Source organism: Harpia harpyja, chromosome 2 (genome assembly GCF_026419915.1).
Source record: "Harpia harpyja isolate bHarHar1 chromosome 2, bHarHar1 primary haplotype, whole genome shotgun sequence".
In the NCBI taxonomy this organism is placed as follows: domain Eukaryota; kingdom Metazoa; phylum Chordata; class Aves; order Accipitriformes; family Accipitridae; genus Harpia; species Harpia harpyja.
Window position 1 is genome coordinate 7,626,885 of NC_068941.1, and position 21,514 is coordinate 7,648,398.

The 21,514-nt window shown below is 43.4% G+C and overlaps 1 protein-coding gene across 1 annotated transcript in view; it reads left to right on the top strand.

Moving 5' to 3' along the window:
- The first annotated feature begins 794 nt into the window (after positions 1 to 794).
- Positions 795 to 21,514, top strand: part of FGF2 (fibroblast growth factor 2) — a 34,510-nt gene continuing 13,790 nt past the window's right edge. The window contains exon 1 of the mRNA XM_052814871.1: positions 795 to 1,298. Within this exon, the coding sequence (XP_052670831.1) occupies positions 1,112 to 1,298 (187 nt within the window). The 5' untranslated portion in view covers positions 795 to 1,111. The remainder of the gene's footprint in view (positions 1,299 to 21,514) is intronic.

Below are 21,514 nucleotides of genomic sequence, written 5' to 3' on the forward strand. Positions count from 1 at the left end.
GAAAAGACCAGCGTTAGCTGTCCCGGTTGGGATCATCCGGGGCTGCTTGTGCTGCCTTTGAAGTCAGAGAGCTTCCCAAGGTACAACAGGCATGAACAGCCCGCTGCTAGAGGGGAGATTTGGGGCACAAAGCATGGATTTGGAAACAAACCCCTTCATCCTCTTTCGTTGTCACCCTCAAGCACAAAATGTATTTGATGGGTCGATACCCTTTATAAACCATGTACGCGTTTGTTTTAGAAACACTAGTAGCCTTGTTAGAAGGCCGGTGCCAGAATTTTCACGTGTTGCCTTTTGTAGATACCAGTTGATCAGTTCGCTGCAGTTGAATGGGACCAGAACTGGTTTCTCTCTGGTAAACGCACAGAAGCGAAATGGTTGCCACGTGGATTTTAAGAGGTCAACACGTTTCATTGTACTGCGAGTTAAACAATTTAATAGGATAGAGAGGCCACGTAACTTCTTCTGGTTGAAAAATAACTCTCTAGTTATTTTATTCCTAAAGCCCGAGGAGAAGATGTCCGACCTCGAGTCTGGCACGTTTGCTGCATCCCCTTTCCAGCGCTGCCGGAGCGACCGGCGGCGGGGGCCGATGCGCAGCGCGGCAGGGCCGCGCTCTCACGGAATGAAGCCCCGCGATTCAGGCGGGGATTCCCCCGCCCCGCTCCCGGGACGGCCCGGCCTCGGGACGGGACTCGCCGTGCCGTCCCCGGGGCCAGCCGGCCCCGCTCTGCCCCTCGGAAGCAAGCGCCGCTCCGCGCCCGCCTCCCCCGGCGGCTGGGAGCGGCCCCCGGCGCGGAGCGGGGGCGGTCGGGGGCGGGGCGGCGGCGGGGGCAGCCCGGTGCCGCCGGGGAGCTCGTCCCCGGCGTGCTGGGCTCTCCCTGCCCGCCCTCCTCCTCCCGCCGGCCGGCAGCGCCGTTGCGCAGCTCCCGCGGACGGGACGGGACGGGACCCTCGGCCGCGCCGGGCAGCGGGGCCGGCCGGGCAAGGGCTTGGGGCGGGCGGCGGCGAGGCGAGGCTGGACGGCCGCGGCAGGGGACGAGGCCGCCCGGGGCTGGCGGCGGGGGGCGGCGGGGGCCCGGCGCGGCGGGACGCCGCCGGGGCCCGGCGCATGGCGGCGGCGGCGGCGGGGAGCATCACCACGCTGCCGGCGCTGCCCGACGACGGGGGCAGCGGCGCCTTCCCCCCCGGGCACTTCAAGGACCCCAAGCGGCTCTACTGCAAGAACGGCGGCTTCTTCCTGCGCATCAACCCCGACGGCAGGGTGGACGGCGTCCGGGAGAAGAGCGACCCTCACAGTGAGTGTCCCGCTGGGCCGGGGCCGGGGCTGGGGCCGGGGCCCGGCGGCCCCTCCGTCCCGGGCAGCGGGGCTCCCGAGAGGGGCCGGCGCCTCGGCGGCCGTCCTGCCCTGCTGAAGCCTCGGCAGCGAGCTTAGCTTAGAAAGAGTGCATAAATATGCATACACGCGCCTATAAATAAACGTGGATATGTACGGACGTGGGGTTTATTCATTTGCACGTACAGGTGTGTATCGCGGCTGGTGGGTCCAGACCGCGCCGGCCTTCCCACCGCCGGGTACCACCACATCAGCACCGGTGGGATGTCCCGCCTCGGTGCAGACTCCTGTTGGCATCTCCTCATTCAACCTGCCGCGGTCCAGAGCTTGTCAAACGCACAAAGATTTGCTTACGTGCTTGAAGGTGTCTGAATTTGTTTGCGTGGCTCTTAAATGGCTGTAATGGCACTTGATGGCTTTACACGGCAGTCGTAAATGTGTTAGTTGCATGAAGGTAGAAAGAAGGTTGGTTTTTCTCCCTGGAGCGGGTAAGTCCTCATGAATAGAAGTGCTCTTAGCGTACAAGTACTCTCAGGAACAGAGGTGTAAATCTGTTCAAGGAAGCACTGTTTATAACAAAGTACTGTCAAAACACCTTTTTGGCTTAAAATGTTGCATGTTGTGATTTATTTTTGTTTTAAAGTTAATCAAGGATGGATAAAATACAGATCAAACAAAACCTATGGATTCCAGCAGAAGCAGTTTGTCCCCTGATACCTGATCTTCTGAGGGAGGAAGAGGCTCCTGAACTGGGAACATAGCCCGTGGGTTGAGGGGTTAGTGCGGTCTGAGGGTCCGTGACCCGAGCTCGCCTCTTGCCGTCTGCAGTGCCAGGTGCCCGCTCTCCGACAGGCGGTCTCACATGGAGCGTGGGGGCAGGTTGCTGTTACAAATGCAGGCTGTTCTTTGTCCCAGGAACAAAATGCCTTTTTGCAGACCTCAGAATATTTTGGAAGTATTCAGTATGGAGTTTTGCGGATGTAGCGGCAAGTTTTTTAAATGCCCATGAGGTATTTCCTTCAAAACAGGTACAAGCAGTTGCTGTATAGATGTCTGTCAGATAGATAGTCTCAATGCAGTTCCTGGTTTGAGAAAACTTGTTATTGTACAATGCTTGCACCTAGACCAAGCAGCAGCCTGCCTGCAGGTGCTTGGCATAAAGAACAGGTGAAATGTCTGTGATTCTTTGGCTTTTTGCACCTGTGCTCTGAGTGATTGATGCACAGATGGGACTGAAGTCAGAGGACGAAGAGAAAAAAAAGCTTTTCCAACAATTCCAAAGAAATACTGTAACGGACTTTGCAAATAACAGTATTGCCAAGTTGGGCTTCAGTCTTGAGGCTATTTTGTGACTCTGGTACAAATAACGTACGTGACATGGGCTGAAGATATATGTGGAACAGCATATTTTGGGAAAGTTAGCATCCTTTATTAGGCCACCTAGCCTTCTTAGGAAAAGGTGTAGGAAGCTTTCAGACTTGGTCCTGCGCGTTTGCATTTCTCTCTTTCTCAGATACTGGTTTAAAGGGAAGCATAGTTGATGATGTGCGAGTAGTAACAAAATAAGTTTATTGCCAATGCAGTGCAGTAAATCATTGCATGTGGACTTTTCAAATGTTGACGCCTAAAGCAAAGCGTTAACTTACCATATAGGTAAGTGGTTTGGTTTTCACACATACTAGTTGGTTACTGCGCAGGATCAAGTCTGTGCTGGAAAGCGTGCAGTAATATATTCAGCTTGCTTTAGCTTTTTGTATTTGGGAGACATGGGAATTCTTACAGGATATAAGTCTCGTTAGTTTGTCAAACATGTCATCTCAACCCCTAGAAGTAGCTGTAAGAATGTGCTGGAAACTTGTTGCAAAGGGAGATGATGTTGAGTCGAGGATGTACAAGGCTGAAGCTGGGTCTCTGGACGTTGCCACGGCTATCAGGTTCTTGTCTCATTCAGTACTCTGCTGTTTGTGGTGAGAAATGCCAGTAGTGGTGTGTGTTCTGTGCTCACCTGGCTGGGCCAAGCTGCCCTGAGTGGTGGTGGTATTCATTGTTGTCATCTTTTTCATCACAGAGCTTCCCCATAATCATCTCCCCTGCCCCCCCACCTTTTTTAATTTTTCTGCAAGGAAAACTAGTACTAGTTTTATGTTCTTGAGTCCATCTAATACATGTTTTCTCTTCCTTTTAAGCCTTATCAATGCTAGAAATTTTTTAACTGACTTCTCATGCTGCTTTCCTAGTAGTGAATTATATTTGAAAATCTTTCTGATGTTGGTGATACTGCCTTACTCTTTCCCTTTCAAGTTTCTCTGTTCTGCTCTATAGCTTTATTTTTGCTGTCTTTTCTTTCTGGCTCTCCATTTTGTCTCTGTACTTTTTTTTTCTCTGCCTCTTCAGTCTTACGTGATCACTAGTATTCTTTCCCCTTTCCTTTTGGCACTCGTCTCCCTGCAGCCCCTCTCTTTTCCTACCATTTTTCCTCTTGAGTGAGCGGTGGCAACAGGTAAAGGAAAACCTGAATTATAAATGATTGGCATGGGCTCTGCCCTCTGCTGCAGAAAGTCAGCTGCTGGGGAGCTCCTCAGGTACCCATCAGCTTGGCACTCTCTGGCCATCTGCAGAAAATCTGTTTGTTTAAAAAGAGAGGTTTGTAAGCATGATACAGCTGGAGGGCTGGTGGGATTCACTTCCAACAAGTGCACCTAGGCACAGGAGTGCCCCTGTGCCCGAGCTGCTCCCTTGTCCCCTGCTGTCACGCTCTCCTTTTCTCATTACGAGACAGCTCTTTTTTTTTTTTGTGTGGTTTTTTTTCCTTTCTTTCTTTTTTTTTTTTTTTCCTGGAAGAACTCTAGTTCTAAGAAGTAGAGAAATCAGTGCTTGAAGCGTCAGCAAGGCATGTTGCTACGGCATTACATGGTTCACATCCTTAGCATCTTTGTTGTGAATACGTCATTCGATACGAATCTGCATGATGGTGAACTCTGACCTGGTGAATGCTGCTCTGTGGAAGTCCCTGTGAAATCTTGTGGTATGCCTGGCAGGTCACGTTGGCATGGCAGATGGCAATAAATCTTGGAGAACGTGAGAAGACTTTAAAAAAGAAATAAACAAAGAAAATATACACTTCAAATAACTCATGGTGTTTTTCTTACTGAAAGGTTTTTGTAAGATGGTTTTGAGAAAAGAAATGTAATGGCTGCAGAGAATTTGGTTTAGAAATCTAATTAAAGGGCAGTTAGGAGAGATTCTTGTGGTAGCTGCTGTTCTTATGAATTAATTGTACAAAACAGCATTTGATTAGCACAGCCTCATTTTTACTTTTAAAGGAAGTTCTTATTTTAGAAAGCAAATGACTATCTCCTTATGTTTCAGACTAAAGTCTAATACTGTAAACAAATTTCCATGATCCATGTCCTTTTTTGCTCCCCTCCTGCCTCTAGTACTAAGGGACGGCTTGTTCGAAATATACGGGCTGGTTTATGTCATGGCACTGATTGTTTTGACTGTTTTACACTCACCCCATTCACCTTGGTGTATTCATAATTGTGTTGTTAGTGAAATTGAGAATGGAAGTTGACGTCCTGTGTTCTGGAGGATTGGAATCGTATGATTCATGCAGCTAAAAAATAGGACAATACGTCTTACGTGGTCAATATTGCCACATCTGATGTGTGTTGAACAGTGACTTCAGTGAAGTGCCCCTTTGGACACACCCTGGGGACTTCTGTTGAGTTTTTTTTCCCTTGAAGAGGTATGTTTCAGACAAACAAGAAACAGAAGGCACTTTCTTACGAGTTTTGTTGTTTAAAGCAAAACAAAAAACATGACTGTCTGTTGTTGTTGTTGTTGTTGTTGATCAACAACTTTTGATTTATGCCCTGGAAAATGTACAAAGAACGCAGTCTTTTTGGAAAGGCTTTTAGAAACTCTCCTGAGGTGTTTGCCTCAAAGAGGCTGCAGTGTTGGTGAAGGGGAAAAGCAAGGGGAATGGACAGGGAACTCTTATCCATACATTTTAGAAAATGTCTAATAGCACAGCTGGTTCCCTTCACAGTTCCCCTCACTGAGGAATGGTTGGTATTTATATATTTCCATAATTTCTCAAGCAGCTTTATTTCACGGTGAGCATAAACCAAGGCGTCCGAGGAATCCCGAGCCGTTCTTGTCCACTCTTTAATGAGGTGACAAGGCTCCAGCCTGTCACTCGGAAAGGATTTAGCAGCATGAGCTTTTATCAACCCTGCAGATGTCCGAAATACCTTCTTCCTGCTCAGTAGCTGGCTACTCTTCCACAGATATCTCAAGAAAATGTAAAATACGGTAATACTGGTCCACGAAATTTTCTTCTTAAGAAAGTTCCTTTCATAAGTAGTTGTTAGTGTTATGATTTTTACTTGTATCATACACAACATTTAAATGGTTACGCTGTAAATGTTTTGAAAAGACTGTATTGGAGTATATGCAGACTTCTAGAGCATACCAGCTTAATCAGGAAGATAGAAATCTGATTGCTGTTTGTGCAAATGGAAGAAAACTAACTGCGATCCTCAGAAAGAAAAATTTGAGCAAATGTCAAGTGTTTTAGTATGAAGGTTCAGTACCTGGTGCTTAGTTTTTTATAGGTGCGTAAGTTATCTGGGACTCAGAAGATCTCCTCTCCCATTTCGGTGTCCCACAGATGTGGCCAGAGCTGTTGACAGGGTGTACTGTTGCAAATCTTAGCACTAGTAGAGATTGACTCTTTTTTTAAAAAAAAAAAAAAAAGCAAAACCTGGCCCTAAATGTCCAAATATATTGCTTCTATTCAAGTCCTTCTGTAAACGGACTCTTTTTGCATTACTTTTGATCTATTGCACAGACCTTAACTGGTTTGCCAAGTACTAATGCTTTGCGACATAGTCAACACAGAAATTCCTCTTGGCTCTTAGATGTACCTGGTTTTAGGGAGTGAGGTAGCAGAGAGCCCCTGTGCAAAAAAGTTGAGGATATGCTTCCTTTGCATCTTTCGCTTATCTTGTCATAGAAATATTGTCATACTGTTTTCTGCGTGGTCCTGCAGGGTAAATCAATGAAATGAGGGACAGACCACCTGTGTTGGCTGGGCATGCTGAGGGATGGTGCTGTTCAGGGGAGGATGCTCTCTCCGCTGTCGTGTCTGCTAATCCTCTTACCCAGATTTCAGTGAGTCTCACCCACCCCAAAGGTGTGTGACCGAGTAGCAGGTACAGTCTGAAGATGAAGCAAGGCAAATACGAGATGTCTCTGGTGGGCTATGAACTGTCCTGTCTCTCCCAGCTGTTTTCCGCCCGGTTTGGAAAGGGCTGTTGGAAGAGTGTGGAAGGTTCCCAGGGCATCACCATCCACAGGTACACTAGAGGGCAGGATTTAGCCCTTAAATCTTCTCACAGGCTTTAGAAATCAGGAGCGCTTATAGGTACTTACATATTCATGTTTACAGAAAAAAAAATAATCCAACTCCTGCTTAGCCGTTGCACAGCCATAGCTGAATGAATAAGACAAATACAGATGACATATAGTAGTTTGACAGTATACAGTGAAATTATGGAGATAGCTGCATAAATGCAGATTCTTGCAAAAGCTGTCTTTGTGTCCCCCTTATGTGGGTGGATTAAAACTTTTGGTAAAAACTGCGGCGACGCATGTATGACATTTAGTGAAGTCAGTATGAAGACTCTGGGACATTTGGCATCTTGATAAGATGGGGCTGCATATTCCTGAATTGCTCCTCAAGAAAAGGAGATCAGGTGGCTGCTGATGGTTTTTATTTGGGTAATAAATGCTTGAAATTTGTGCAGCTGGTTCTAAGAAAGAGTTTATTGTGTGGTGGAGATATATTTAAAAGCATTTTGAAGAAGGTGAACTATGTTAGTAATGTTTTTTTAAGATATGATTTCTTTTGACATACTAGATGAAGAGACTAAATTGCAGTTAGTTAAAATCAGTGGCTTTGGGTTTTTCGCTTTTTTTTTTTTAATGTGTTCGGTGTATATTACTGAAGATTTTTAAAAGTTGTTCAGATTCATCTTCTGTAACAAAAGCAGGTTCCGATTCTGTATTCTGTAATGGCAGCAAGAGAAGTGCTAAGTGCACAGACAGTTGAATGGGCAAAAAGAGGTAGCACTGGTTTCGGCAGTAGACTTAACAGTCACAGGGTTCAGAAGGTGCTTGAAGGTAGATCCCAGAAAAATGCCCTCTTCTCATGGTCTGTTTCCACAGAATACATACAGCTGTCATATTTTCTAGAAGACAGGGACCTGTTCCACTGCAGTTTTTTGGGCAGACTTCTGTTTAATTGCTGTTTAATTTATCAATGGTTTCTATACACTTCAAGTTGTTAACACACTGAAGTGAAACATTTAACAAGAGTTTCTTTGAAAGTTTTTCTCCAAGCTTAATTTTTTTTGTACCTTTTTCTTCCTTTTTATTCCCCGGAAAAATGTTTTTCTGATGTTTCTTCATTTGCTCAAGCAGTTTGAACTAAGTCCGTGAACCCATCCATAACTTCTGATGTGACCAAAAGAAAACTGAAATTTCTGTTTTGATTATTATGTTTTTTAGCACGCTTGGGAGTGTTGCCCTGGGATCACTGGCCATCTGTTGTTTCAAAATACTTCAGAGGTGATCGATTGTGCTAAACTGGTTAATAATCCTAGAAACGGGAGCATTTTGACTGTCGGTGGCAGCGTGTTTAGTGCAATTATCTAGTAAAAACAAAATGGACTATATAACCTTAATGCAATCCAGTTTTGAAATAAAGGTTATCTTGAGAATGCTGGAGTTACTGAAAAAAGTACACACTTGCATGAAATCTGTGAATTTAATATCTATAGCAAGTGATACTTGAAATGTTTATGGCATGACTTTGGAAGTTTAAAAGTCAGTAATGAGATTGCATTTCAATTCTGATGGAGAATAATAGCCTTTACTTTTATTAGTACTTGTTTAAGACTGTGCATTTCAAACTAAAGCAACTCTCTCATAATTTGTCATTTTCAGTAGTGTGTTTTGTGACAATATATTGGTAAACTTGAGTTGCTGTCTGCCTCTTCTGCTGCCTCCTGACTTCTCAATAAAAATATTTAAAGGGTGGCACTCTGGAGTGCTGGTGGCATTTCAGGATTATTATCCTATGTAGTTTTTTGTTTGTTCAGGGTAGGGCCAGATTTTGACTGGAGCCTGATACGATCATCCCAGAATATAAATGAGATGATGTCTACAAAGTTGGGTGGAGGTCGTCTTGCACAAACTGTCATGGTACACTTTGGGTTGAGTGTTCCTGTCTGAACCTATCACTCATATTTGACTTTTAGAGCTTGAAACCACAATGCTTGAGTGATTCAAAGGAGAAAGATATTAAGGGTACTAGGAAAGGGTGAAGTAGGAACTAGACTCTGTAGCCATTTGCAGTGGCGATGGGGTGAAATTATGTTCTTGTATTTTGGGGCTTGTTAGCTTGCCTCTTACCTTGTGACAAGACTTTAGCAGATCTCATAAAACAGCAGTCACTAGGATTCTGGTTGGAATGTGCAAGTCACAAAATCATGGTACTCATGGCTATGAAATACTGTATGGTGTTGTGTTTTGTAAAAGCAAGAGAGATGTCAGCTGTGATACAGCTTGAAAATATTTGCAATCTGTTTCTTGGCTCTTGCCTTTCTACTCTCAGGCTCATGCAACCTGGTGCCCACGATGCCTGGTGTCCATCTGCAAACCTTTACCCTGCAGATGTGCTTTATTAGATGTTCTGTTGCCATTCTGTGGTGGTGTAGCTCTGGGGTTATTTTTGCTGATAAAGGATGTCCTTAACATACTCAAGTGTACAGGTATTACAGCATCTTAATCTGCGTTTGGTACACCTCTTCTGGGGAAATGCCTGTAGCACCCCTTGGAACTGGCACCATTTTTTTTGGCAGACTGTATCTTTTCTTCGTGTTTCTGGGTACTGGGGGAACAAATACTCAAGTGTTTAATCTCTATCCACGTGTCCCCTTTTTGCCTTTCCCTCCAACTCCCAATGTTGTGTTTTAACATCACCTGCTATGCTGTGAGTGGTGACTGGCCAAGGGATCCTTTGGCCAGACATTTCAGCTGATCTAACAAGTCTCTGCTGCTAAAAGGGATGGTCTCTTCTCTTCTTTCCCCCAGTCTCAGCTGTGCTGTAGTTGGCACCACCCCTAGCACCCAGTTCAGCAAAGGGACAGATTGGTTTGCTGAATTGACAGAAAAGCATTTGCTCTCTCTCTCCCCCTTCCACTGTATCAGTTTCTGATGGGTTTAATGCATTGAAGCAGCTCACTGAGATGTCGAGAAAAGTGCCAGAGCTGGTGCGAGGGAGGTGGTAAGAGTATGCAGCTGGGAGTGTGGGATGGAGGGACAGGAACTGCCCCTTTCCAGTGGCAGCTGGCAGTTCGGTTGTCACTGCCCGTCGTGTGGTACCACGTCCTGAACCTCTCGTCTGTTAGAATGTAGGATAAGATACAGTGTCTTCCTTGATGGATGTCTTGAAGACAATGAACAGATAGAGTCTATGAGGTTGTCGCCTATGGTGCATTTCAGGTTAGAATAGTAATTTTGGGACCCTATTACAATGAGTGTTAATGCAGTCCCACAACCCTGGGAAGACCAATAGTGAGACTGAGATTCCTGGCTGTAGAGAACCACACCTATAGAGTAGCTTTGTTCAGTGCTCTGCTAGGTCCTGTTGGTACCTGTGGCAACAGAGATGGATACAAAAATGAGAGTGTTTTTTAGTGTGGCGAAGCAGCCATTGAGGGCCATATAGAGGCTGTATGGGGAGAGGCTGTCATCTCTATTTGGAAGTCACTGAGGGTATCCTGCTGCAGAGATTTGTTAGGCTGAGCAGTTCCTGGGAAATAGTATATGGATTCAGTTCACTGGGTTTCTCCAGCTGTAATGGAGCAGTTGGGATGAACAGCTAAACATATGTCTGGCCATGCCTCTGAATGTGTAAATATGAAGGATTCATTTTGTGGTTTTACAGATGTTTACAGAGTCACTATGGATGTTTCACTGACAGTAATGTAGTTCATTCAGGAAAATTGATGAAGAAGACGTACAATGCTTGTGTCCTTAGAAGTGCAGGAATTCCCCAAAGCCGAAGAGGTCTACAGAAGTGTCCCCATGTTACCAGTTCTAGTTTATTTCAGTCCCAACCTTCTGCTTGCTTTACTGCTTCAAAAAGCAAGGTCTTCCAGAGCGTTTAACTGTCTGTGCTTGAGCTAGTACCAGTGATTGTAAGGTGTTACTATTTGCTATTGAAGAGCAGAGCAAGGTGTCTCAAAATGAGGCTGAATTTCAGTGATTAAGCTCTAGTAACATGGATCAGTATTGTCTATGTGATATTATATTAGGAGAAAGCGCTGTTAGGAGTGAGAGACGTCTGGCCTGCCTGCTGATTTGATGTGACGTAAGGCAAGACATTACGATTGCTGGTGCTGGTAGCCATGGCATACTTTGGGAGCGTGCTCTTGCAGTGAAGTCTGGAGCAGCATGGAGATTTAAATCAGCAAATAGATTTCAACCAGCATAGTTGGTACTAGTAATGGTCTGGCTGAAGCAGCAGAGAGCCAAGTAGGTTCTTCGAAGCTGCAGATTCTGAGGTTTCTCTTTTGTTGCCAGGAAAGTGCTCATGTCCCTTCTTAGTATGGTTTGAAGGTATTCAGAATAAGCAGTGGTTTTTTATTTGGAGAGCTGGACGCTGGGGAAGTGGCTACAGCCTGATCCCTCTCTCTGTGGTCCTGCAGACCCAAGTTCTTGGCTCCCCAGTACAGGCTGGGTCCCATGGTGTATACTGTCTGCTGCCTCAGAGTGATCATAGGGGTCTGTAAAAGTGAAGAGTGTTACCCAAATGTATGAAGGGAAGTCTAAAAATGCACTGTGCATTTTATTATTCGGTGTTAGGGAATTTGGTTTTGTACAAAGAACAACTATTTATACTCAAGCGAGGCTGCATTCAAAGGCGAATTAGAGCCTTTTTGTGAAGTCTCTAGTTCACTACTATTCTGGGTCAGCAGTGATTGACAGCTGTTGTCCTTCATGGCAGCTCGTGCTGTTCCCCTGTGGATGCATTATTTAAATGTCAGCATAGGGTGGTTACACAGCTTGATGGAAGGGAATAAAATAGATGGAGGATGAAGTAAGTCTCTGGACTTAATGTTGTCTTTGCATTGTCCTTGCAGTAACTGAGGTGGACAGGCACCAGTAAAATACTGTATGTGCATGTGTATGGATTTTGGTTGGGTTTTTTGTTAACTTTTTGCAAAAATATTTATTAAAGACTCCGTGATTAATTCAGTTTCATTGGTATTGGAGATGGAGGAAATGGAAAACCAGCGTAGTCACTCACTATCTCTTAACCTTTTGGCCAGATTAAGAGCAATCAAATCTAAAGGGCAACTTAATTCATAGGAACTCCTCCTTATCAGCTTGTTATTTCTTCCTACTCCTGTCTGCTATGCCATCTCCCTGGCACCCTGGGTGCCTGACATAGTTCCTCTTTCACCACTGTACTTCAGACTCTCTTGAAATCCAATTTGCTGATCCTTCTTGGCATTTCTAAAATTCAGCTTTTCCTTTCCAACTGGGACACTAAGGCTTATTAAGCCTATGGGTTGGCAATTTCTGACCACTGCTCTGGCAGCCTTTTCCTTTCATCTCATCAAATCTGTTACTGCTCCAACATCAGTTACAGCCCTAAAATACTATGTACTACTGAATAGTTGGTGTGAGAGTTGTATGTGAAGAAGAGCACTAAAAACACCTTTTAAAAATGGTACATTTTACCTTCTTGGTCTTTTGAAGTGACGTTTTTGGGCTTCTCTCAGGTCATCCCTGTTTTTATGTATGTTTATTTTGCTGCAAGTCAAAAACAGGTCATAGTTAAAAAGAGATTAGTGAATGCATGGTAAACATAAGGAGCAGAAATTGTGCAAGTTCTCTGTGCATCTTCTGGTATTAGTCAATTACATCATTATGTTGGCTAAACAGTTGTGCCAGCTTTGTTCTAAGGGTGAACAATTGAAAGTGGTTATTCTGTGATTTACTTCAGTGAATAGCAAATGAAGTGAAAGCAGTTGAAAGAAACATGATGGATTACCTTACCCTTGTTGAGAGAAGCCCTTTGGGAAAAGTCCTAAAAAATGTGTGAACATGCATTCATTGTTTTGATAAGGAAACCCTCAAACATTTTTCTAAATCAATAATTTGGGATAAAAGTATCGGTAACTTGGAGACTAGGCTTTGTTACCTGTACCCAGTAATGAATGAAGTTCTCCTCTGGTAAAGTTAGTAATTTTTTCTGCCTGGTTTTGCCCCCTTGACTTTAAATGATGCAGTCAGCTCATCTGCAATGACGACAAGACTGCAAACAGTGTGGCAGCTAGGTATTTAGAACAATTTTATACAATGGTGTACTTGCAGTTTCTGGCATTTGAAATTCTTACGTAATGCCAAGCAATCGCTGTTTACTTTACTCGGCAGCACAAATACCCAAGTTGTGTTTTGTAAGCAGAATACAGAAACTCTAGTGCTTTTAACATTTAAAGGACTTGATGAAGTTTGATCAACCAGTTTGTGCAAGCCATGTGAAATGGAGAAATGTAATTGTGTGTGTTTGACACGCGGGCACATAGGCAAGGAGCACTAAACCAGACTGTTGCCAGAAATTATGTATGTCACATTATTCTGAAATTGTTCCTCTGTGAGATGACTTTAATGTCCTTTATATGAAATGTATAGGGAGCATTTGAGGATGCTGTGTATTTGGTAATCAATGTTTCCTGGGGAGGATTCCCAGTGTGATAGGTGTGTGTTAGGTGGAGTTGGATATTTGTAGGAATTGAGGTTAAGATATAAATGAGAACAGATGGAGAACCTGAATAGGGAAATAATTTTCATTGTATTCAGTATTTGTACTACTTAAAAAGATGAAAACTCTTAAAATCTGTGAATGTCCACGTTATGTGGTAGACTAGGTTAGCGGGTTGGTATTTAAACAGTGACACAAGTTACTATCCTGTTTAAAGCCTTGGATTTACTTTTAAGTGTAACCGGAACTTTTTGAAGTGTTTATATTTCAGAAGTGTATATTTTTGTTGTAGATGTTTACATTTTAAAGACCTTGGGTCTGTCTGCGAGTGGTTTTATGCCTCTGGCTGGCAAAAAGGAAAAAGATACACTTACAATGTTGTCATGCAAAAGCAAAGAAATGTGCCTTTGTGCGGGAGCGTGACTCACTATTTCTCAGTGCGACACTTCATTTGCTTGATTGTTTTTGTTGCTGTTCTGTGGTTTTTGTTTATTAAAAGACCACCTCTTCCGCTAAGGTTGGCTTGCTGTTTTTCATATCTGTTTCTCCTTTCTCCCACACACACATGTGTTCCAGGTTTTAGGCAGCATGTACTTCAGCAGCTCTGGTGATGGCACAGTTGTTTCACGACGAGCGTATGAAAGCGAGCAAAGAGTTGTTTTCATGTTTGCAATCTCAAGACTGAGGATGGCTCATACGTCAATGCAAAGCTTATCAGTTAGCGGAAGAGATTAATATGCCATAATATGTCTTTGAGAAAGAGACATCAAAAACTGTCAGAGACTAGATGTGGGGAAGAGCGAGCCAAAGATATTTCTAATTCTTAGAGATAAGTTACAGTGGGCATCACCAGCTCATGCGCCAGGGTTTGGATCCATCCCAGTGGGCAGGTTTGGCTCTGGAAATGCCAAAATGGGGGTATTAATCTCCTCTGTGTGTGTGTGTGTGTGTGTGTGTGTAGATGCATGTGTAACTTTGATGAACCAGCACTTGGGTTTGGGAGGGTTTATTATGTTAGGTGTGGACTCTGTGTGTGTCTTGCTTGCACACCTGGCTGGGAATAGATGTTGCCCCCAAGCATGAAGGACTCAGCCAGCGTCAGCCACAGAGTATGCGGGAGTGGGAATTTGGTCGTAGGGTGTTGCACTTCATAAAGCATTGTTGATTCTTGTTTTTCCCCCATTTTTTGTGAACTTCCTTGCATTTCTGATACTTACTCCCTCCAGAGGTTGTCCACCTCTGTAGCAGTGAGACCGCAAAATAGTTGCTGCTTTATTCTTTTCTGTGGGCATAGAGGTGCAGGAGGACGAGTGATGGGGAGCTGGCGCAATAGCTTCACCACAGTGTCATTCGGGGGCCTCATGGAAGGATTTTCCTTACAGGGCCTCTGCAAATATGTTGGAGGTGGGCCCTGAGCCTTTGGCTGGGGTTTAGCTTTTCCACAGCAGAGAGTGCAGTAACGCTAGTCATTGATCCAGAGACGTGCAGCCTGGGATTTTTCAGGGGGTACATAAACTCTCCCTCCTTGTAAACCAAGTGAGAGGTGTTTTGCTAATGACTTTTTTAGTTCAAATAAAGCAGCTGTATGTTAGTGAAAACAGGGGTTGAAATAGTATCAGATTCCTCCTCTCTTTCCAGGGTCCATAAGCTGCTCTGTTAGCTGCAGTGTCTGGGTAAGGTATGTGTTTGCTGTTGAGAAGTTCACAAACTCCAAAACAATCTCTCGGAGCATTGGCTGATCAATGTTGTTGGGCCCAGAGTCCTCTTGGTAAAATGTATTTCACATGCCATTCTCGCAGGGTATTGACGGTGATGTTACAGTCATGAAAAGGGCTTCTCTTTCCTGCTGCCTTAAGAAGGTTATTTAAGTGAGAGAGGCAGAGCAGTGAAGAGCGGTGTAATGTAGGTAGTGTAATGTAGGCGGTGTAATGATGCTGGTGTCTCACCTTGGGGTATTCAGAGCGGCGTTTGGGGTCCTGCAGGGAAGGGTGGAGGTACTGAAAGTGGATATCCAGCTTGCGTGGTCCTGCCCTGTGAGCAGCATTTCGGTGTGGTGGGAAAACTCGGCAGAGCATGAAAGCAGCCGCTGCAAGTGTATGTGTGTGTGGGGCACTGTGGTTGTGCCTTACGGCGGTAAGAGGTATAACTGCAGGAAATATCGGTGAACCCTTGTGAGCTTTGATTTAGCTTGCACGTACGTTTGACAGTAGTGAAAATGGGGCAGCAGGGTTTTCCCTGTGAACTGATGGAGACCCTTGAGCAGGAGGCTGGACTAGATAGGGTCCTTCTGACCTGAATTTGTGTGAGATTCTGAGACCGTGGCTAGGTATTCGTGGTTTTAGGCCGCACTGAAGTCTGTTCGTAGGGATCTTTACTAGGTAGATTATAGTGGAAGTATAGCTTAGGCTTTAATCATACACTTACACAGGAAATAAAGGTATCCAAAGCCAGGAGATCATGGTTGGTTTTTATTTTAGGGTTTCTCTGCTGTCATGATTAGATTTCCTATTTCCTTGTGGAGGAGTAGCAAAATTGGGATTTTATGAATCTCTTTGGCTAATGCGTCTCAAATTCCACCAACTTAAGGTGCGGGAGTTTGCCTCACGCTCCAGTACAGTACCCTCATGTACTGCACACTTATACTGCCCCGTCTTCACTGCTGCTTGCTCTTTACGTCTCTTGTCTTTCATTTTTTCCTAACGCGTTTCTGTCCCTTTCTTTCCCCACTATGACCTTTGCTTTCCCTCTTCCTTAGTGATACTGCGGCATACTCCTGCCCCAGAACATCTTAGCCAACGCAGCTGCTATGAGTAAAATAACAGCACGTGGCTTCGCGCACACTGATTGCCCCAGGCAAAGGACTTGGGCTGCAGGAGGCTGGTGGCACTGCTCCGCTGCGGCTGCCAACACCAAATGTCCGACTGGGAGTGTGTGAGAAAGGTAGTACAAGCCCAGCACTGAGTAACTTCCAAAATGCACAGCTCTCTTTTGCTAAAGTATTAAGTTGCTAGATGTTGCCAAGATCTTCTAAATAAACCAATTTTGAAGGAGATTTTTGGCCGAACCCTTTATGATGCAGAGCAATGAAACCATTTGGGACCATTTAAGTTAGTGCAGTATTATTTGGTCTGGGCCATTAAAAAGCTTTGCTGGGTTGGGAGAACTCTAAAAGGACTGTAGAGTTTTCATTGTACGTGTAATTTTTCAGTTCTAGCACTCAGGGCAATAAAAGAACTTTTGGAAAATGTACACATTTTCCGTATCCTCCACATTTGCTAGCATCTTTTCTGTCCGTGTTGTGCTACTTGTCCATAAAATTCTTTTCTCCACTGGTGTATGCAAAACTGCATTGGAAACACTTTTTTGAGCTCTTTAAGAAAAGATGGGGAGGATCCAGTTCATAATAGAAATCTGAAACCTTGCCAACCACAATGCTATTAAACAGCACTTTTCAACTTCCATATTCTTAGAAAAGTCTCTCCAAATTGTGAAATAAATGCCCATTTGTAACTCTCTCTCAAATATGCTGGCTAGTTTAACCTACAACTTGCAGATCTGTCCTGACCATATACACTGTGAAAGAGGGATAGTCGTGTATGTGTAACTGTAATTTTATGTCCGCAATCCACTAATTACATGAATGCATGCAGAAATCTGTGCCTGCAGAGCTCTGCTGGCTGCAGGGGAGGAACACATCAGTGCGGTCAGTGTTTTGTTTGTGTTTAGCGTCACAGGATCAGGACCTGATCTCAAAAAAACCCCACCCCAAACTGTTGAACCTGTTTAATGTATATATCAGGGAGTGGTCTTGAAGAGGTTTGATCTCTGTAAATTGTCTTACAACAAAAAGGAAAACGACTGTTTAGTCATTCTGCTTTTCAGATGCTGGTAAGACTCTCTCTGCCTGAGTGTCACTGTTGGAAAGGGTGCACCTGCAGATTTCCTGTGTTAATGGAAAGGAAGCTGGCAAAAACCCCCAGGTTCATCTTGTATGATCATTTGTGTCTATATGCAGAACAGCTGTATTTGTCCAGGAGGGGCTGTGTGTAGTGGGAGGTGGGAAAAACCCTCTACCAGGCATTTTGGTGCATGTTGCAGTGTGGTTCAACGTCTTGTAATGCCACGAATTGTACTGGTTTCAGTGGAAATTCAGGTTAGGCTGTAGCTCGTATTGTTCTTCAGCCAGAACATCAGGAAATACGTATTCTTAACACAGCCTCTGTGTGTTGTACAGAAAAAATGTCCCCTCTCTATCCTTTTTTATATTACTGGAAGGCATAATAGGTTCACTCAAGCTACATCCAAAGTGATGTGTTTTCCTAATGATCATCTCCTTAGGTAAATGTAGCTGTTTGGATAATCTGCCATGTAGAGATGTAGATGATATTATAAGCAAGAAGACATATGACTGTAAAATAAAATCTGGAAATTCTGAATATTAGATTACCCTTAGAGCTTTAGAAGGTCGTGTGTGTATATATAAAAAAATATAAACAGTCTTTAATGATAGCTCTAACAATGTTAGACAACTCAGTGCTGAGTTAGGACTCCTTTTGCATGTCCTGTCAAAAATGAACATGGTCAAAATTTTCACAAGATGAAGTCTTCCTTTATTTTGGCTCAGCTATGGTTCACTGACCTTGCTGTGAAAGGTTGACAAACCATTGATGTTCGCTGTTTTGACTGTTGCGTTGAGGTGCAGAGGTTGCCACAGATCCTGGTGGAAGAGCTGGGCTCAGTGAGCTCTCAGCTCGGCTGCTGTAAGATGAATTCCCATGTTCTGGAAATGGTATGCACCACCCTCAGCAGCTGGAGACAGGATTTGGACACAGTCTGCCTGTGGAAAGCATTTTGCAGTTCAAGAGGATGACAAACAGTTTGTGATTTTTTTTTTTTTTTTGTATGGGAATCCTTTTGCAAAACTTGAGGAAAAACTCATTGTCATAACAGAATGACTTAAAATAAATCTCTGGACCCATAATTAAAAATTTGATTTGTACATTTGCATGTTTTTCCTGTGCCTGAACACTTAAGTTTTATGATCTTACCTGAGGGATGGTGGTGCTGCTGCTGTGTGGGTGAGTTAAGGGAGGAAGGCCATGGCACAGCTAGTGGTATTCTACTCCCGTGTTTGTTATGGCCCAGAGGAATTGGAAAACATGGTTCTAAGGAGAAGAGTGTGATGGGATCTCCTGATGTCACGGGCAGAGTGAACAAGGAGAGATTTGCTTATTGCGTACTGTCAGATACTGTATATCTTCTCCCTACAACTGGAATATTTATAGGCATTTCTTGCTTTTGAGCCAGGTAGCTTTTAAACAATCACCTTCTGGTTAAAACTTTGTTCAATGCCTTCTGTCCTGCAGGCTATAAATACCTATTGATTAGTTTAATTTTGGTTTGAGAATTTTGTCTTTATGTGGCTTGTTCTCTTTCCATGTTAACGATACCACATCTGTTTTTGTGCTTTTAACTGTGCAGCTTGTCAGAGGGCTGTATGGTGGCTTCTTCTGGGACAATCTTCACTGCAGTATTATGAACCGTGTTGTTATATCCATAAATTGCATTTTGTTAACTGATTCATTTGTTCAGGTAACAGGTTTGTGATTGTGCTAAACACAGGAACAAGGAAATGGCTCAAAGGAGACATTATTTAGGATACTCTTATAATTTTATCTTACAGTATTAGAAGTTTGTGTCTTGAATTATAGTTCAGCACCTTAACTTCATTCCATTCATGTGTTCTAAACCTTTTTATATCTTCCCAAAGATGCAACTTTATCCTTCTTCCTCAGAGTTTCTACCCTGGCATGAAATTAAGTTTGTATGTCTTACACTTCATTACTTCTTACTTGGTAGAAAAAGGGAAGATGATCATACTTCAGCTTATTATGAAGAGATACAAAAGAAAGTCTTAAGAGTAGTAAATTTAATGAGTCCTTTTTAGTTGTCAGTGCATAAAGGTCGCATAGGTTATAATTGGGGATAGGACATTTTTTATTTCCAGAACTTTGTGGTAACTTAGCCTCAGTCCTTAAGATACTTGCTCAGCATGCTGAGTTCTCTCTTGTCACAAAACCAGCAGGCATCGACCATAGCCTCGCACTTGGTGTTCATCACAAATTAAAGGGCATGCTATGAATGTGAACAGTGAAATAAGTTACTGCTGTGCTGGAGGGGGGCCCTCCCAAAGGACTGCCAGAATAACTGGGAAAATGTGCCTTTTTGGCCTTCAGTTTGTTAATTAGCTGTTTCACAACAATCTGTGCTACTTTTTTTGATTACAAGCTTCTTAATTAGTTTACTTTCATTTCTGGTTTTGAGGTTCAAGTATGCTGAAAACAATTATTACGAGTAGATCTGAAATGATGGCCCCTGCCTGAACTGTTGCTATTGGTGACCTAAAGGCTGGAAAAGCTATGGATCATCGGTGGTGTTACATTTCTCTTACCACTGATTGTACCAAGTTGCACTGAGCTAAACCTAAAATTGTTGCTTCTGGTGATTATTGCATGGGCAAAATATGTTTGATTAATAAGGCTGTATTGTATCTTGTCATCTCCAGTTCAACATAACACTGTGGCAAATACTTACCTTGCATTAATAAAGCCATAAAATAACGCTGAACCGGAAAAACTTACAGTACTATTCTGGCTCTGTTTATTCATGGTTTTTTTCGAGTTGGAGGGGAAGATCCAGTGAGGCTGATTTTGCTTTTGGGGCTTTCAGTATTGTAGCGCTTTTCAAACTGCAGGAAAATCTTTTTTCTCCCCCCCCCCCCCCCCCCCCCGAGTAACACTTCTCATAAGCTTCTCTGAACTATACAAATATTTTTACAGGCTTTAAAAACCTTTACTAAACGTTTGTTTTTACAGAATCTGAACTTCTGGCCCTGTATGACACTGTAGGAGTTGGTGTGCTTTTTTTGTCAGGAGAAAGTCACGAAGCATAATAAGTCTGTACTGCAGTAATTAATACTACTTTTCAGATATTTCACACAGCTGTTTCTTGTTAAGTGTGTGGTGAAAGCTGTATGCTTGGGCACATCTCAAAAGCCCATTTCCCCCAGTCCCTGCCCAGAGCACTTCTCCACATTCTTGCTTCCCCAGAGGGCAAGGAGTTGCACTGAAGGCTTTTGAAGCTGTTCACAAGTCTGATTTTGGCCTAATAACTTGGGAGGGCTGTATTTGGGATGCTTGATTCTGGGATGAAATTAAACATTTCACTTAACTTTTTACAACTACAGAGCTTTCTGTATTCCTTGAAGTCTGAAGTTATTAGTGAGAGGGTTTGTTTTTTGTTTTGGTTTTTTTTTCTTTATGGAAGATGGCCACAGACACAATTCATAAACCATTTTATTTTCTTCAGAGTGCAGCATTTGTATTAATATGGCTTCGGTTGTGTATACAAATTAGTGGATTTATAAGCAACTCTTACTGATGGCTGTCTGTATCTAGGGAAAAAATAAGATGAAATAATTTCAGTGCTTAAAAAAGGGTTTGCAGCAATTATCCTAAAGATTTCATGTTCCTGGTATTCTTATTGTTGGAGTTTCTTCAGTCCTGTCCTTAGGAGCAACAGAAGTAAACGAAGTAAGTTTTCATTTGTATTGCAAAAATCTCTTTTTCTCCACAACAAAAACCCAAATAAGCAGCAACCACCCTCTGAATCTCAAGAGATGCTCCCACTCCAAAATTTGCGGTCACTTCAAGCGTTTATTCTGGTGGCTTAAAAGGTCAAGCTTTTTAAGGCTGCATGGTTAAATAGAAAAAACTATACACTCCACAAAAGCAGGCAGGTGAAGGAAACTCATGTTTGAGATGATGTATACCAATATTGCCCACCAGACTTTCCCCCCTAAGCTGTAATACCAGTCTTACTGTACAGAACCAGGTATGTGTTTCTTATGAACCCTTCAAAGAAAAATCGGAAAACACAAACTGATGCCGAGTACTTTTGAGTGAATGGAGCACAGGTGTTGGTTCCTCTAGCTGGGCTTTTATCACGGTCAGATCTCTGTATCGGGTGTTCAAATCAGAAAAGTTTTTAACTAATTCCAAAAATAATTTCTGGGATGCAAGCAGAAGCAAGGATAAGTTCCAGCCTAGTTAATTTTTGGAAATACCAATAGTCTCGCACCAGATGAGTCATATCCTTCATTCAGACACCTGATGGACACATAACCAGTACCAGCTTTTGACATCCTGCTTGTTCCTTCTTTAGCTGCTGCAATTTTTTGGCAAAAGTCGTCTTTGTCTTTATACATCCCAAGAACGTGAGAAGCTGTTTCTCAGCTATTCCTCATTTTCGATGCCTGTGTTGCGATGATCTTG